General features: G+C 32.5%; 2 protein-coding genes across 7 annotated transcripts in view; both read right to left on the reverse strand.

Annotated features, from left to right (window-relative positions):
* The window catches only part of LOC141451155 (uncharacterized), a 29,375-nt gene extending 27,799 nt beyond the window's left edge, over positions 1–1,576 (reverse strand). The window contains exon 1 of the mRNA XM_074122306.1: positions 312–1,576. Within this exon, the coding sequence (XP_073978407.1) occupies positions 312–549 (238 nt within the window). The 5' untranslated portion in view covers positions 550–1,576. The remainder of the gene's footprint in view (positions 1–311) is intronic.
* The window catches only part of unc-13, a 626,295-nt gene that overhangs the window by 369,854 nt on the left and 241,410 nt on the right, over positions 1–15,031 (reverse strand). For all 6 annotated transcript variants that reach the window (XM_074122300.1, XM_074122305.1, XM_074122303.1 and 3 more), the window contains one exon: positions 12,835–13,437. In XM_074122300.1, the coding sequence (XP_073978401.1) occupies positions 12,835–13,437 (603 nt within the window). The remainder of the gene's footprint in view (positions 1–12,834; positions 13,438–15,031) is intronic.

Here is a 15,031-nt window from a genome sequence, read left to right on the forward strand (position 1 = left end):
TAAGTGCAGGGTTCCCTCTTTTTAAATATTATCACTCACACACATAAATGAAAACACAGAGTGAGAAACTTACTGCAAAAGCATGTTAATTCATGCTTTAATGGAACCTCCAGATCTAGTGTAACCAAAAACACTGACTACAAAGTATAGTTACTCGTATGTATCATCTAATTTTAGTTCCCAATTCAGGAAGTTATGTTTAGAAATGTACATATATCTAACTGATATGGGGGCCAGCTGAATTTTTTATTTTTTATTTCTGTTTCAAACCTACATACTAATAACTATGCCAAGGGCAATAAGAGACGAACCATGAATTGGTGTCAATCTATTTGGACTGAGTCCTGTAGTTGAATCTCTGGCGGTATGTAAATCAGTTAGACTTGAACCTCGTCTCATTCGTACACGGGCTACCATTCTTGGTTCGTTATCGTTATCACTGGTATTAATAGTTGGTGTTAGTTCTAAACTAGCGCTAGTTCGTAACGAGATAAGCCCAGCTTTCAATGGAAATAATAAAGCCCATTCAGTACTTCTGTAAATATCCATGTCTCCTTTTATATTTATGGAAACAATGTTTAAAGTTTTACTTTCTACCTGTTGATTATTACACTATTATCTCACAGCACTGATAGTAGTACATTTAAAATTAGAAACGAACACTAAACTGACCGATAAAACTACAAACTTGAATATTTTTTTCAAATAAAAAAAAAAGCAATAAAAAAGTATAAAAATTAGAGCACGGGTAAAACATGAAACGGTTTTGAGTATAACACAACGCCGATCGCAATGTTAAAGAGAATGAAAAGTAAAGGAGAGGAGGGGCACATTTTGCCCCCCTTTTGAGCATGGCCTCCCGCCACGCTGTTGGCTACATGGCCACTTGTTGCTAACGCTGCCAGGCCAGTTCGCCGCCTTCCCAAATAGGATCTTACCTCGTTGCTCGCCTATACTCGGCGACCTCACAAATATCATTGCTTTGTTTTTCTATAAAAAAAAAGTTTTTTAAGTCACACCTTCTTCTAATACGATTATTTCACCTTCTTAATTGTACCATTTATTGTTCTTATTATTGGCTAAAAACCCTACCAAGTCTATCATTCGATTACAGTTATTTGAACTGTAATATTCATATTCTTAGTGAAGTATGAGTTGAGTTCTTGGCAGAATTCTGAATTTTCGCCCATACAACTAGTGTTTTGTAATTATCCAGGAACGCTGGCTAAGGATGTTACTTCTCGTGGAGGAAAAAACCAAGGCCTGTGAAATTCGCTCTCCAAAATTAAGAGTCTGATTAAACGGACATGTCTGGAGGGCGAGCTCTAAAGTTGGGGAGCCACAATAGATTCAAAGCGGTCGCAGTGGCGTAGGCCTTAAGGGCCGCCCTATTAGAATCTAATCTAATCTAATTATCCAGGAGGTAGGTTCCTCCTGGAAGTCACTTCAGAGGTTCTGCTACCTCTTGCCAAGTATTCTTCCAAAATATTCCCTTACTTTTTTATCTAGAAAAATAGTTTTAATTAAGAGGAATAGGCCTAAAATAAAAGTGACGAGGCGTGTCATTATACAGGGTGTTCATTTTAAGTCGGCTCAAATGCATTTCATGCTTAAACGGTTGATCTGAGCAAAAAATGGTAGAGGAAAAATTTGTTGCCAGTCAACTCTAGTTTCAGAATATGTGACTTGATTTTAAATTCCTTCCCGCATACGTGGCTGACGCGTGACCGAAAGTGAGGGTTTGCAGTTGACCCCCATTTTCATATACACCTTTTTAAAGAGTATAAAAAGTTATGAAAGAAACCGGAAATCGCAATTCGATATCTTCAAAATTAAAGGTGCTAGGGGTCGGCAACCTATTTTAAGTAGAGAGCCATTTCTCCTTAAATAATTTTAATAAATCTTACCAAGAGCCGCAAGGATGATAATGTAAACAACTCTGTAGATAATTTCTTTTCACAAATTATTATTTTATGATATTCAATAAGATTTAAATGTTTTATATATTTATTTTCACATATTGCAAAGTAAATTAACAAATAAATAATAACTAAACCTGTGATTGAATGAAAATGGCGGCAGTCTTTTATAATTACGTACTGTATTTTGAATTAATTCTATTCAATTTCAAACCAAATCTCATTTAAAATTCTTTTTGAAAAAATATCTTTACTTTAATAAATGAAATTTTCATTTGTTTCAATAAAATTGAAATATATAATACGTATATTTTAGTCAGGCTGAAGAGCCACAAAATTTGGTTAAAAGAGCCGCATGCGGCTCGCGAGCCGTGGGTTGCCGACCCCTGTGCTAGGCCATTTCAAAATCTGGTATTTATTAATCTTCTTTCAATTTTTTAACTTGTTATCAAAGAGAAAGAAGAGCACGCGATAGGTCATTTTTATGTATTTTTTCATCCCCTTTCTACTAAAAATATTGCCAAGGCAGTAAAGCTAGTATTTTTCTTAATATCGGGAAATAAGTCGTTTTCCGAGTGATTTTTCTAAGAGAATCAAATGTTAAGAGCTTTAGATGTTCTCAAACATGCACAAGATGGCTAAAAAATAATTTTACATCTGTTACAAACAAGAAGGTTTAATAATTATTTGGTAATTTTGGGAGAGTTGCGTTTAATTACCAAAAAAATTGGAAACCTCCTGCCACATATTTAAGTGATCAATATCTTTCAAGCAAAGGATCAAACTTATTCCTTAGTTTATCAAATAATGCACTTTACTGAACTTGTGAAGCATGTACGGTGCCTTCAAAGGTGCCTCCTCTGGCTCGCAAGCCAGGAAGTTATCAGCTGCTCTCTGTATCTAAGGAGTCACCTTTGAAGGCACAGTACATGCTGCACAAGCATCTAAAATCAAGTCACATATTCTGAAACTAGAGGTGACGGACAACAAATTTTTCCTCTACCATTTTGTCCTCAGATCATCCGTTTAAGCATGAAATGCATTTGAGCCGTCTTAAAATGAACACCCTGGATATGAATTTAAAAATAATTTCCTAACTTTTTAAAAATGCTTAAAAATAAACGGGAAACAGAGGTCCTTTTTTATTTAGATTTAAGCAGAATATTTCCGGCAGTATCCTTAACAGGACACCCATAAATCTTCCTTTTAGATCCTTCAGTGTATTCTTACTTTTTACATTTAACGTAATATACGATCTGTCATTATATTAATATAAAATAAATAATTGAATACAAACTTAATGAATTCAAAACAGGAACTTTGTGAATATTATAGGGAAAATTTAGTAAACCAAAGGCGGGTTTTCAACCATATTTAAACGTGCCCTGGTGTCATGGGTGCCACACCACCTGTTGCAGACCACTGAACCGCAAGGATGTTAATAGGCGGCCATTTTATGTACACTCAGTTCATTCTAACGCCTCGGCTCTCCTTGCATATACCCACAAGAGCAACAAAGCCAATACCTCTATATTATTGTATTAATTAATACAGTAATTATTTATTATATTAATTTTGTAATTCCCTCTGAGGGTTCACGGGGAAGAATAGACCCGCAATGTCCACCGTTTGTCGCAGAAGTGCAACTGTCCGTTGGCCTATTTCTTACGTCCTTTCAAATTCTCATTTTATCCTAGATTGGATCTTTTTCCTATTTTTCGTGGGCTTTTAAGAGTACATGAACCTCTTAGCCAATGTGAAGGCATGGAACTCCCTAGTAGGGGAAGAATAAGAAGTTTTCTCGGAAGTCTAGGTGCTGTGAGGAGGCAGCCCCTCCACTATACTTACCCAGCAGATGGCCGCTTACCTACTCTGGAGAAAATTAATCAACTCAATCTCTTAACAATAAGAAAAACCCGGCAGTATTATCGGATAAACGACCTCAGCGAGACAAGGATAAACGTTTAGGAATTATGGATAGAATGAAGGTAGCTTTCCTGGAATGTAAGATCTCTGATTAGCAAAGAAAAAGAGCTAAATAACGGGTTGGCAGAGGCAGTCATAGTTGAAGAAGTTAAAGGGAACCAAAGAATTAATGTATAACACAGTGATTTTTAGTGGAGTTTCTCAAGAAGTGCGAGCCAGCAGTGGTGTAGCAATATGGATTAACAGTAAATGGAAGCGAGTTACACCTAGGTAAATCAACTGAATAGTAACTAGTAGATTTCGAATACTTATAGGACATCTAACATTAATTGGAGTTTACGCACCTGAAGAGGAAAGAAACGAAGAAACTATACAATTTTATGAAGATCTGCAGAAGGAGCTGGATAAACAGAGTAGACCATTTCACGATTTGCGGTGACTTAACAGTGGGTAATCAGCCCATATCAATTATATTACATATACAACTATTTGAACTAGAGTTTACAATATTTGTAAAATTTTTTTAGATGATTTGAATATCGCCCAAAACATTTTTCTTCCTTCCAACATTTTTGACACAAGATACGAGTATATAAATTTTATTTCTAAAAAACACAGAAATATGGGATCCAAATTCATTTAAAAAAATATATCTGTGGTAAAATTTGTAAAGTGTGGAGAGTAAATTCACTTGACTTTATCTCACCGCAATTGGCGTGATGGAATTTTCTTGAGGCTCTAGAATTTTGAGATATGCAACTTAAAATTGTAAATTGTATAAGTAAATTGGCACTTTCGCTTAACCGAGTTCTTAAATTTCCAAAATTTAAGTGTTTATTGAATTTCTACTAGTGAAATAACTTTTTCTGTTGCGTAATTTCCCAATAAATGTCAAGAGAGAGCGTATCTGTAACCCAGGACTATCTAAGTTAGTATTGCCTAGGAAAATGTTCAAATATAGTTGTCATTATAACGTGTAATGGCTGCAGAAAATCTAAAGAACATTTTTTAAATCGTTAACGAAAAAATTCACATAAAAACTGATGACATTTTGAACAGAAATTCACGGGCTGCAAAAGGATGAAAACCTGCCTAAAAGTTACGGAAATTTCTTGTATTCCGTTATAAAATGGAATGTCTGGAAACAAATTCACCTATGAAAATATAAACTGTATTGTAACCCATTTTTTTTTTTTTTTTTTTGTGCAGATCTCGGTAAATTCAATTTACATCTGCACAGGGTAAACTTGATAACACGAACTGCCAGAAAGTGCCGGGAAATCGCTGTTCTAACAACGGACAACCTAATCTATGTCTGTATTCCACTGTTTGTTGGGGCATCCAATCCAATTTAAATCGCCAATCTTCAGGGTCTAACTTAGTTCTTAATAAAAAACGAACTCAAAACCAATGATTTCTTTCCATATTAAACACATTTATATTTATCTAAAATTATTATAAATGCGTTTAATTTAGAGGCAATTTTTATTTTTGAATAATGAAATCGCAATCTGATTTTATCATTATTTTCGTATGTTCAGCTTCTAAATTAAGTAACTTGTTTTCAATAATTATTTTTAAATCTTTATTATCAATAGCTACATCATTATTAATTACCAGTAAAATGGATTTTTAACTGAATTAACAATATTCGCTGTTATCGATACTAAATTTTGTTAATACTGAAAATTGTTTATAACTGTCAATATAAAATCAGATTTAAGCAAATATATATAAAATTAGGTCGGGAATTCGTTGGAAATAATTTCAATCTCAGGGTTACAGTTGAGAGCATTACAAAAACTCGTATATTCATATCGAAATAAATTGGTACAAACACAGCCTAATTTGTAAAAAGCCATTAATGCGATTAAAAATAGAAAAAAGAATCAACGTCAATATCGGACATATTCTCTTTGTAAAACTGATAAAACTCCACAAACTACAAATTAATTCAAACAACATATTCGCTTTAATCTTTTGCGCTTTTTATAGAATGCTTCACAACACGTTTTAAATTGTTCATTACAGATTAGAGAACTTGAACTAATGAACTTGAAACTGTACATATTTTATAATGATGCTCACATTACCAAATCGGAGTATTGATGCAAAAGTAATCAGCGATGTCAACCCGAGAAAGCGTACAATTAGTCTAAAACAGTTATTTTGTACAGTGTAATTTTGAATAAATAGCAAAGAAAGGGTTGGAGCCGCATGTAAAGATGGCGAATTAATTGTTTTATTAAAAAAATGTAAAGGAATTGCAATTTTAGTTCAGAAGAGAGTCACACAATTGGCGATTGTCAGCGATTGGTCAAATAGAGCATTTATTGTGTGTAGCTCCACTCCTATTTACGAATACGTAGGTACCTAATCTCTTAAGTTAAGAGAACAAAGATTTCTGTTAGTTTAAGAATAAAGTGTCTACTACAGTTCTGGCGTTATTCACCCAAATGTACCATTTATTAAAATAACTAAAATTTAATCTAATGTTTTAGTCAGATATTTGTCAACTGTCAATTCTAAATGAGCAAATGTGGAAGGAATGAAATATCATCAGCAAATAAAAAACGAACAGCTAGTTTCTAACTTTAATTTAGTTAGATAATTGATGAAAAGATGGACAAGTGCAGGCCCTAAGATCGAACTTCGCTGTACATATAGTAGATTCTAGATGATATATCAATTATTTAAACGTATAATTTTCTTTTGAGCTTTTAATAAAGTTCATTGATTATTGAAAGTTTTCCGTTGATCATTAGATTTTAAAATGTAATAAATAAAATACAGTTAAAAAAATTAGTACTTCTGTCAATGAATTGAAAAAATTAGCCGCAGTTAATCGTGGTCCAGATAAACTCAGACGCTGTACTTGACGTGATGGTTACATCTTTAAAAACACTAAAATAAAAAAATTAGACTGACACTCACTTCAATGTTTTATTTAATAATACTCTTAATTGTGCATTATGCACCTAGCTTTACAGCCATAAATTAAAATACTAGGGTATGCAATGCAATAAAGTGCATTGCTAGCACAATACAGTGGTTACCGTAGCGGTTAAATGATTTTAAAGCCAGTAAAACAGTGAAACATTTCATGGTTAAACGACCATCTGCATTGTCAGAAATGATTTTATAAATAGATCTAATAAAAGCTACATTTTCTAATGAAAAATTGTCATAATTTATATTATGCTTTTGGTATTAATACTGTACTTGCTGCACTTCATTTCAATTATATAATTGCCTTTGTTGGCAGAATATTAATTAAGACGGATTTAATTTCGCTTCGCAGAAATTAGGTATATTTTAATCAATTTCTTCAAATCGCTAAAGTTTTTATTAAAGTTGTAAATTGTAACAATAAAGTCAAGAAAATCCATTTTGTTCATCTAATTATTTAGCCTAATCTCGCCACAAATCAATTGAAAGAAATATTATTGGAAAGCAAATCACTACCAAAGCAATTGAAAAAAACATACCAAATATTCTTTGTTAACTTGATTACTACAAATTTTCATCAGAGAAACATACCATAACTATTTCAATTGTTGACTTCTTATTGCTAACAAAAAACAGTAAAACATTTCATCAGGTCGTCGAAATAGATTGTTTGACTAAGTGTAGGAGAACATTTTCCTCAAGAGATCGTGATTATGTCTTGAGAGAACATCCATCAATTGTATGTGTTTAAAGAAATTCTATTTGACCATCTTTTTGTTATTTTTGTTTTTTTGTATTTCTGTTTGTTTGTTTTGATGAAGTTTGCGAAACTGTTTTAGACCTACTAACTAAAGACAGATTGAGTTGGAAGAAGAATAAAGAATCATTCTTCTCAGTGACTGGCAATGAGAATTATTCAATTGCCTCAACTAAGTGTACATCTTGGAAACTACATATGAATGCAATCAGGTGCAAGTTTCTGACGATTTGAGTAGCTATCTTTGGAAGGAACATACAAAAGACATGCGCTTAAAAACATAATATGAACGAAGCTTTCAATTGAGTCACTAATAAATCATTTATTATTACTAAAATTATATTAATAATAAAATATTAATTCCATAAATAAGACATTAGGTTAAAGAACTGAGCGACCGATGAGTAGAACGATTATATTGTGGTCAGTGTAGAGAGCGTGGAAATAACAAGCAAATAATTTTATTTTATTTATTCTGAGAGGATTTCTCCTGTTAACCTGGAACAAAAAACATGTCCCTCTTTTCCTTTGGGCAAAAAAGAAAAAAACCGTCAAAACAAGTGAAAACAGATGATTGCATTAACACCAGTAAAATGTACATGACCTAAATGATTATACACCAGCAAGCAGTAAGAAAGGTTTTAGTGGGTTAAAAAGGGTCAGACCACCAGCTGTGAAAGTAATGGTCGCCTGGGGTCGAGTTTATCCTTTTCTACACAAAACGAAATAACCAGCGAGCGAACAAAAAAAGAAACCCTTATCGGTAAAACTTCGCATGGACACGGTTTTGTCATTTCAGACTATCGCTGTTAGGCTCTTACAAAAATTCTCGTTCAATCTGTTTTAGAATAACTGGAGCCTTATCTCAGAGAAACGGATATATGAAAAAATAAAATGGCCAAATATCAAGTAAAAGTGCAATGTGGTAATCAACAAATATAAATAATAAAATTCTATTTTATTTTCTCTCTTATCAGCGTTAGAAAATCGATTTTCAATACAAATAAAGATTGAGGCAGACAGTCAATTTTGTATAAGGGAATCGCCAAACTCGTATTTCCAGTAAAAATTGTAATAGAAATTAATATCGATTGCAATACTTGCACTTACAAACGGTAAGAGCAAGTCAAAACAATGAAAGTCACTAAACTATTGCATAATATTGCAATACCCGCATTATGGAAAATATTAATATTTCAAGGCCATGTAATGAAGTAATTTAATACTCGTATGAATAAACTATAATATGGTTCATGCAGAAGAGTTAAAATTTTTAATAATTAATAAGAATGAATAACTGAACACCAGGTTTTTGCTGTTGGGTTCTAAAATGAGGGACAGCTTTGGAAAGAGTATATGGTGTATCATTTTATATATTCATTTAATTACAGCCGCAGCAATAGTTCATTGTTCAGGATAGCATTAAATAATCGCGGTCCATCTATCTGTGCGCTGGGCTCACGTAATAGTAAGATCAAAAACAAAAATCTAGTTTAATGAAGGTTTATCTCCATGGATACACCTAGGCAAACCTATGCCGCAACTGTTACAATTCTAACCTAAGTTTCTCTCAGAGATAATCGAATCGATCACACGTAGATATAGGAAGTATAAGGCATGTACTTATAATTTTCTGGCTAAGATTGATGATTTGCACTGAAGCATATTCACAATGTATGCATATGAATTCTGTTATCTTATCAATAGTTTGGAAATTTTTCTGATAGAATCCAACTCAATTGGGATCATTCGATTCAAATAAGAATTCATTCAACTAGAATATAAAATTAATAAAAATATCAGAGTTCAATAAAAATATGAACTTACACACATTAAGAGTGGCTGGGACCTCGAGTGGTCAGGCTCCGTCAATAAACAAAAGCTGAAAGCGCAGTGAAATTGGTTGAATGCTTGCGATTTGAAAAACGCCAGCAGGACAATGTTTCTAAGCACGGAAATAACAAATCCCTGTACAATATAATACATCTGCTTGGCTAACAGCAGCAAACTAGCTAACCCAACACATGCACTAATCCGAATTAACAGAACCATTTAAAGTTGTACTAGTGAATGGCCAAACAAATAAACAAATACAAGTTTAACTGGAAATAAAGTTTTTGGCCAGCTCTAAAACTCGATTAGTCTAATCAATCCACTTAATTCACGAGCAATATTGTTTCAAAATAATGAAAGTAAAGAAAATTAATTGAATATTTACAAACAATTTTTTAATTTCACGTTCAAATTAACTTGATTCTAGCAGCCATGAACAGTTTGCAGATATTACGGTATAATGTATATATCTGTCTTTAAATAAACAATAGATATTCCAGCATGATCAAAACTTTGCCATTGGGAGTTGTTAGTTTACTAAAACATTGATCTTGGATGAACTCCCATTCTACAATATCGTTGAAGTTCACATAACAGGAAACACCTAGCTGTTGGCTATTGACGTACCCACCCACTGATGATTTGATGTGACTGATTGTTAAACACAGAAAATTTCTAATTAAGAGGACACTTATTTAATAATTTAAGTGTTCATACAAATGACAATTCATTAATCATTAATTAGAAAAAATTATTACTATAATGAATTGAATAGTAATTTGAAAATTAATATTACGCCAATTAAGCATGGGCGTTAAGCATGAAAAGATTCTCGGGGTTTGGAAAAATAAAGTTATTATGTTAGAATGAAGTTATATTCAGCCGTAAACGGAGTGTGAAAAAATGCTAAATAAAAAACTGAGGAATTAAAGGAGCTATTTGGTGAGCCGGATTCGGTTGCTCTTAAAAAAAAAGGGAAGATTGAGATAGTTAGGTCACTTGGGAGAGGCCTCAGAGTTGGCTCCCGAAAAAACTTTTGAAAGCCAGCAGCATTCAGGATATGAAGATGCTCTCAGCTTTTAGATGGTTGGACTATTCATGACATGGCTGTGAATATAAAACTGCTATACCCAAAAAATTTGCATAGGGAATATGTGTACTTGAGAATGAAGAATGTAAATTCAACATTATCATTATATTTTAATGACCTAGTTTTGAAAATAATAATGAACATTGTTTTGCCTGTATGTTATCAATTCTTCTTTAAAACTGAACAATACGGCTCAATTATGACATTATTGTTCTTACAAGAGTTTCAAATAGTTTTTCCATCAATTTAATTCGAAAATTACTTCTTTTTAAACTTGCATTTCAAGTAAATATTATTTGTCTTTTGAAGAATGATTGTTCTAGACTGTTTTTCTAATTCAGTTTCTTTGTACTCGTTCATAAATTTGGAACACATTTACTAAATCAGTATCCAAGGACAAAATATTTTCTTCAATCCAAGCATTAATGTTGATTGTACGGGTCTAAAGCTTAATAGTATGTGTATTATTTCATATGTACAACCTAGAAGAGGCTAATTTTATTATTATTTTTTGTTAAAACGATGCTCTGCTCGTGCTCCGAAACTTATTACAACAAATCGCAATTAAAAAATGTATTAAACTAGAACCATATCAAATACACACACAAAAAAAAACATAATTGCGTTCAAGAGTTGTTCAAAGTAAAAAAAAATATTAAGGGTTATTTACATTTAAAAAATATTGATAGATAGTTTCATGTCTAAAAAGAAACATGATAACTCACCAAGTTATTTTTTTAATAGTGGAATAAAAGAAAAGAATCTGAGATAATCTTAAATAAATAAAATAATTATTAATAAAAATCTTCAATTTTTTAAAATGTTTTTATGCAAAGATAAAACACATTACCATATTTTGGTCGCTGCTAGCAGAAAAAACTGTTACTAAACCCTACACCCACTTCCCTTGGAAGGGAAGAACAAAATATATTGGGTTTAATGGCTGAGTTAATTTGAAAGATAAATTGACAATAAAGTCAGTTCAAGTAGGGATTCTATCTTCATGCAAATATGTATACACCAATGCTTACCGATGTCAAAGAAATTAACTATTCAGAACCAGAATCAGTCATTATTATTATTATTTTCTTTTTTGTGCATCGACAACTATGGCAATTAACGTTCCTAATTTTTAAGAATTTACATCTATAAATAATATTCACTATTTTGTTTACAGCATGAATGATAGTTATGTAGATCTGGAAGAGTTCAAAGTAATTACTATTTGCCACTTCTTATTACTACCTAATTGCCTTATTACTTTGTTATAAGTAAATATTAAAAGTTACCAGTAAACCAGATGTTCATATTTTCTCAAATAAAAACGAATGCGTATCAAAGAGAAACACCTTTTTTTAGTCGCATAAAAAATGAAACTCTATTATTCCATTGAAGGTTGGCATTAGATGCTGCATAAACTAAACTGTTCAATTTCAATATTTTTCAAAACACTTTCTAATCTAATGGATGAAATTTGTAGCATAGCTGTTAAAACTAAAGAAATGACTACCAAAAATACATTTTGAAGTTCTGCAAGCAGAGCTTTAATTGAACCGTATTACTTAATACAGAATTAGAGGATCCAGCAAATAATAAGTTTAGAAAATAATCATCACCCCCCTCCAAAATGTGTAAAATGTACTCTTCACACAATAGCATTTTAATAATGAATTGACAGGAAGGATAAGATGAAACATGGCCAAATATTTTAAAAATTTTTGTATTTTTCTAGTATAAAAAGGTTTACATTTGTTTATTATTATTATTTATTTTAAAAAGCAGTCGCGACAAGATCGAAATTTATTTAGCTGAGTTTTGCACTGCATTACACTAAAAAAGAAATTCAGACTATTCGAGTCCTTTTTTACGAATTATTAAGAATAAAAAAATCTCAGTCTCATATCCTTAAGGACACAGTTTTTTTGGTTTGTTTTATAATAAGGTTGATTTTTCGAAACGCTCCACTTGCAGAACTCCTAATGTGACAATCTGCGAAGACGTAACTTTAGCTTTGTTTAATGCTGCTACGTTTCTTCTTCTCTTCGGTTTTCTTTTAAGTTTGATTTACCTTCCTCCAAATTGGTTATATTAATTGGTCATATTATTTTCATTGTTTTAAATTATAAAAATAGTATCGATACAAAAGCATGCAAACAGTTCTCATTGTTAGAAACTTTAGTTATGTTTGGTACAAATGGATATCAAGAAAATATATGGCAAAATATAACTGAGTATAGAAAACTCCAAAATAATAGACAAAATATTGAATGAATACCAAGTGAAATGGACCAATCATTATGGAAAGTGTTGAGACAATAAGATGTTGCTAGCAGGAGAATAAATAAATAAATTGGACTGACATTTAACTGTTGAACTATCCTATTGTATGCCCAATGCCATCGCTCCTTGGCCGTCATACGCCGTCTTTCTGGTTGCAACTGAGTCGGCAGTATCTCTTCTTCTTCTTCAAAAGACACGCTTTTCGCTTTTTCTGGAGGTGGTGGTGAAGACTGCATTTCTAATTCATGTAGCCGTTCAGTAGAATCCATGATGATATCATCATCAATGCTTTGTGTCTGATGGTGCAAGGTAGGCTGCTGCATTGACGGCGGAGGCGACATAGGTGTTGGTGACAATGGTTTGGCGTGCGACAGTGTCTGTGAGGACATCAACGGTGGAGATGGTGACTGAGGTTGGTATTGGTCCATCAGACAATTCCTATCTTGGCCAAGATATTGTGCTTCTGTTTCTGAACGATCTACTACAGATATTGGACTTTCTCTCGAATAATCATCTACTGGTAGATCTTCATCTACATAACTTTCTATCGATTCTTGCATGTGTAAATAATTACGGCTACCATTGAAACCATTTAATGATACATTCACCGATGTTGTGGTAATTGTTTGTACGGTAGTTGGTTGAGTAGGTTTGACTGGTTCTTGTATCGGCGTTGTCACACTCTGAAACATTAAAATTTTAAAGAAACTTAAATTTCATAAATGGTAGTTTTTTGTTCGTTTTATTTTTTTCTGTGAGAACAAAGAAAATCCGCTCTCAAATATACTGTCATGAGGAATCGAGAAAAGCTTTTTAACAGTAATAGCAAAGTAAAAAGTAAGGCGATTTACTAAATACACAGGTCGAAAAATTGGGTCAGTTGAGAATACTTTTTCCGTTAGGTAATTTTTAATTAAGTGTTGTACGAATGAACTATGGAAACAAAAATTTAAGAGATGTATTTTTTTCTTTTGCAGCTTAGAAAGAAATTCCTTATTAGGAAATGTTGAGTCATTAAAGCAGCGTTCCCTTTGCAATAAGATAATTCTTTAGAGGGTGCCGGTTCATACAGGCATCAGAGGCAACCAAGTTGCTGATCAACTGACTAGAAATGGAGCATCTACTCTAATATCTTTTAATATTTAATAATAATATCTTTCATAATATTTCCTCGGCATAACCAGGGGAGAGTGAGAACTTAAGCAATGGCTATAGGGAGTACAAGATATACCAGATTGACTGACCACACTTGAGAAGGTTCATCTTTTACGACAAAAAAGGTTCATGTAAACCTTTTTCTGAGGCTCAATCTCAATAAACATTGGTCCGAAGTTCAAACGACCATTTTTTAATTTTAATTTCAATCCTTTACAAGTTTTCCGCCAATTAAATGTAAATAAATTTAAATAAAATAATAAACTGTAAAATTAAATAAATTCTACAGAGTTAAAGCAAATTTAATTGTACAAATTAAAGAATATAAATTTAATTCAAACTAATAAATTTCTTAGCAAAAGAAAAGGCATCTTTTTTTAATTCTTTTTATTTAAGTGCCCTCTTTTTGAGTCATTGGCAAGCCGAGCCTACTCAATGCACTGCCATCCATCGACAGTATCTCTCGCTACCGACTGCAGAGACTATCACAAGGAGCCAAGACGATTAAAAGCTCCTAGAAAGAGATACATAAAATTTTAGACTGTAACCTCTTTTATAAAAGTTGAAATAACATCACCTCTAAACTGTTTCCATTTTTGAGCATAAGGTGACAAGTTTCTTAAAATATTCACTAATTAGTGCGCTTCACATATTCATGTGGTCTTTATTCCTTTCATTTAGAAAATGGTTGCTCCAAGTCCAACTTTATATTAAAATCGGAGCGAATACAAGAGCAACAAGAAGATGTAAACATTACAAAGAACATAAAGGTCCTGTATGTTGATGCACATGTTCAATATATGCAAGTCCATATATTTTTCAATGGATTGGGGTAATATTTGAGTAAATTAGTGAACCTCAGTTGAAGTACGCCATGATAACCAATTGGTAGGATGCGAGGTTCACAATGCTAAAGTGAATTGTGGTTTTGGGTTCGATTGCTCGGTCTAGGTTTACATTTTATTCAATTTCTAGAGATTTCTGGGATATTCTTATCATTAGATCTATTTCTTAATGCCGCGTCAAGATGCTTAAGTTAACTCAACGTTATGTATTCATTCAGAAAGATGCACTGCACTTTTGACCTGACATTCAATCTACATGTGCAAAAAGATTTACAAG

This window comes from Rhodnius prolixus, unplaced genomic scaffold, assembly GCF_049639745.1.
Source record: "Rhodnius prolixus isolate KJV_2025 unplaced genomic scaffold, Rpr scaffold_8, whole genome shotgun sequence".
NCBI lineage: Eukaryota > Metazoa > Arthropoda > Insecta > Hemiptera > Reduviidae > Rhodnius > Rhodnius prolixus.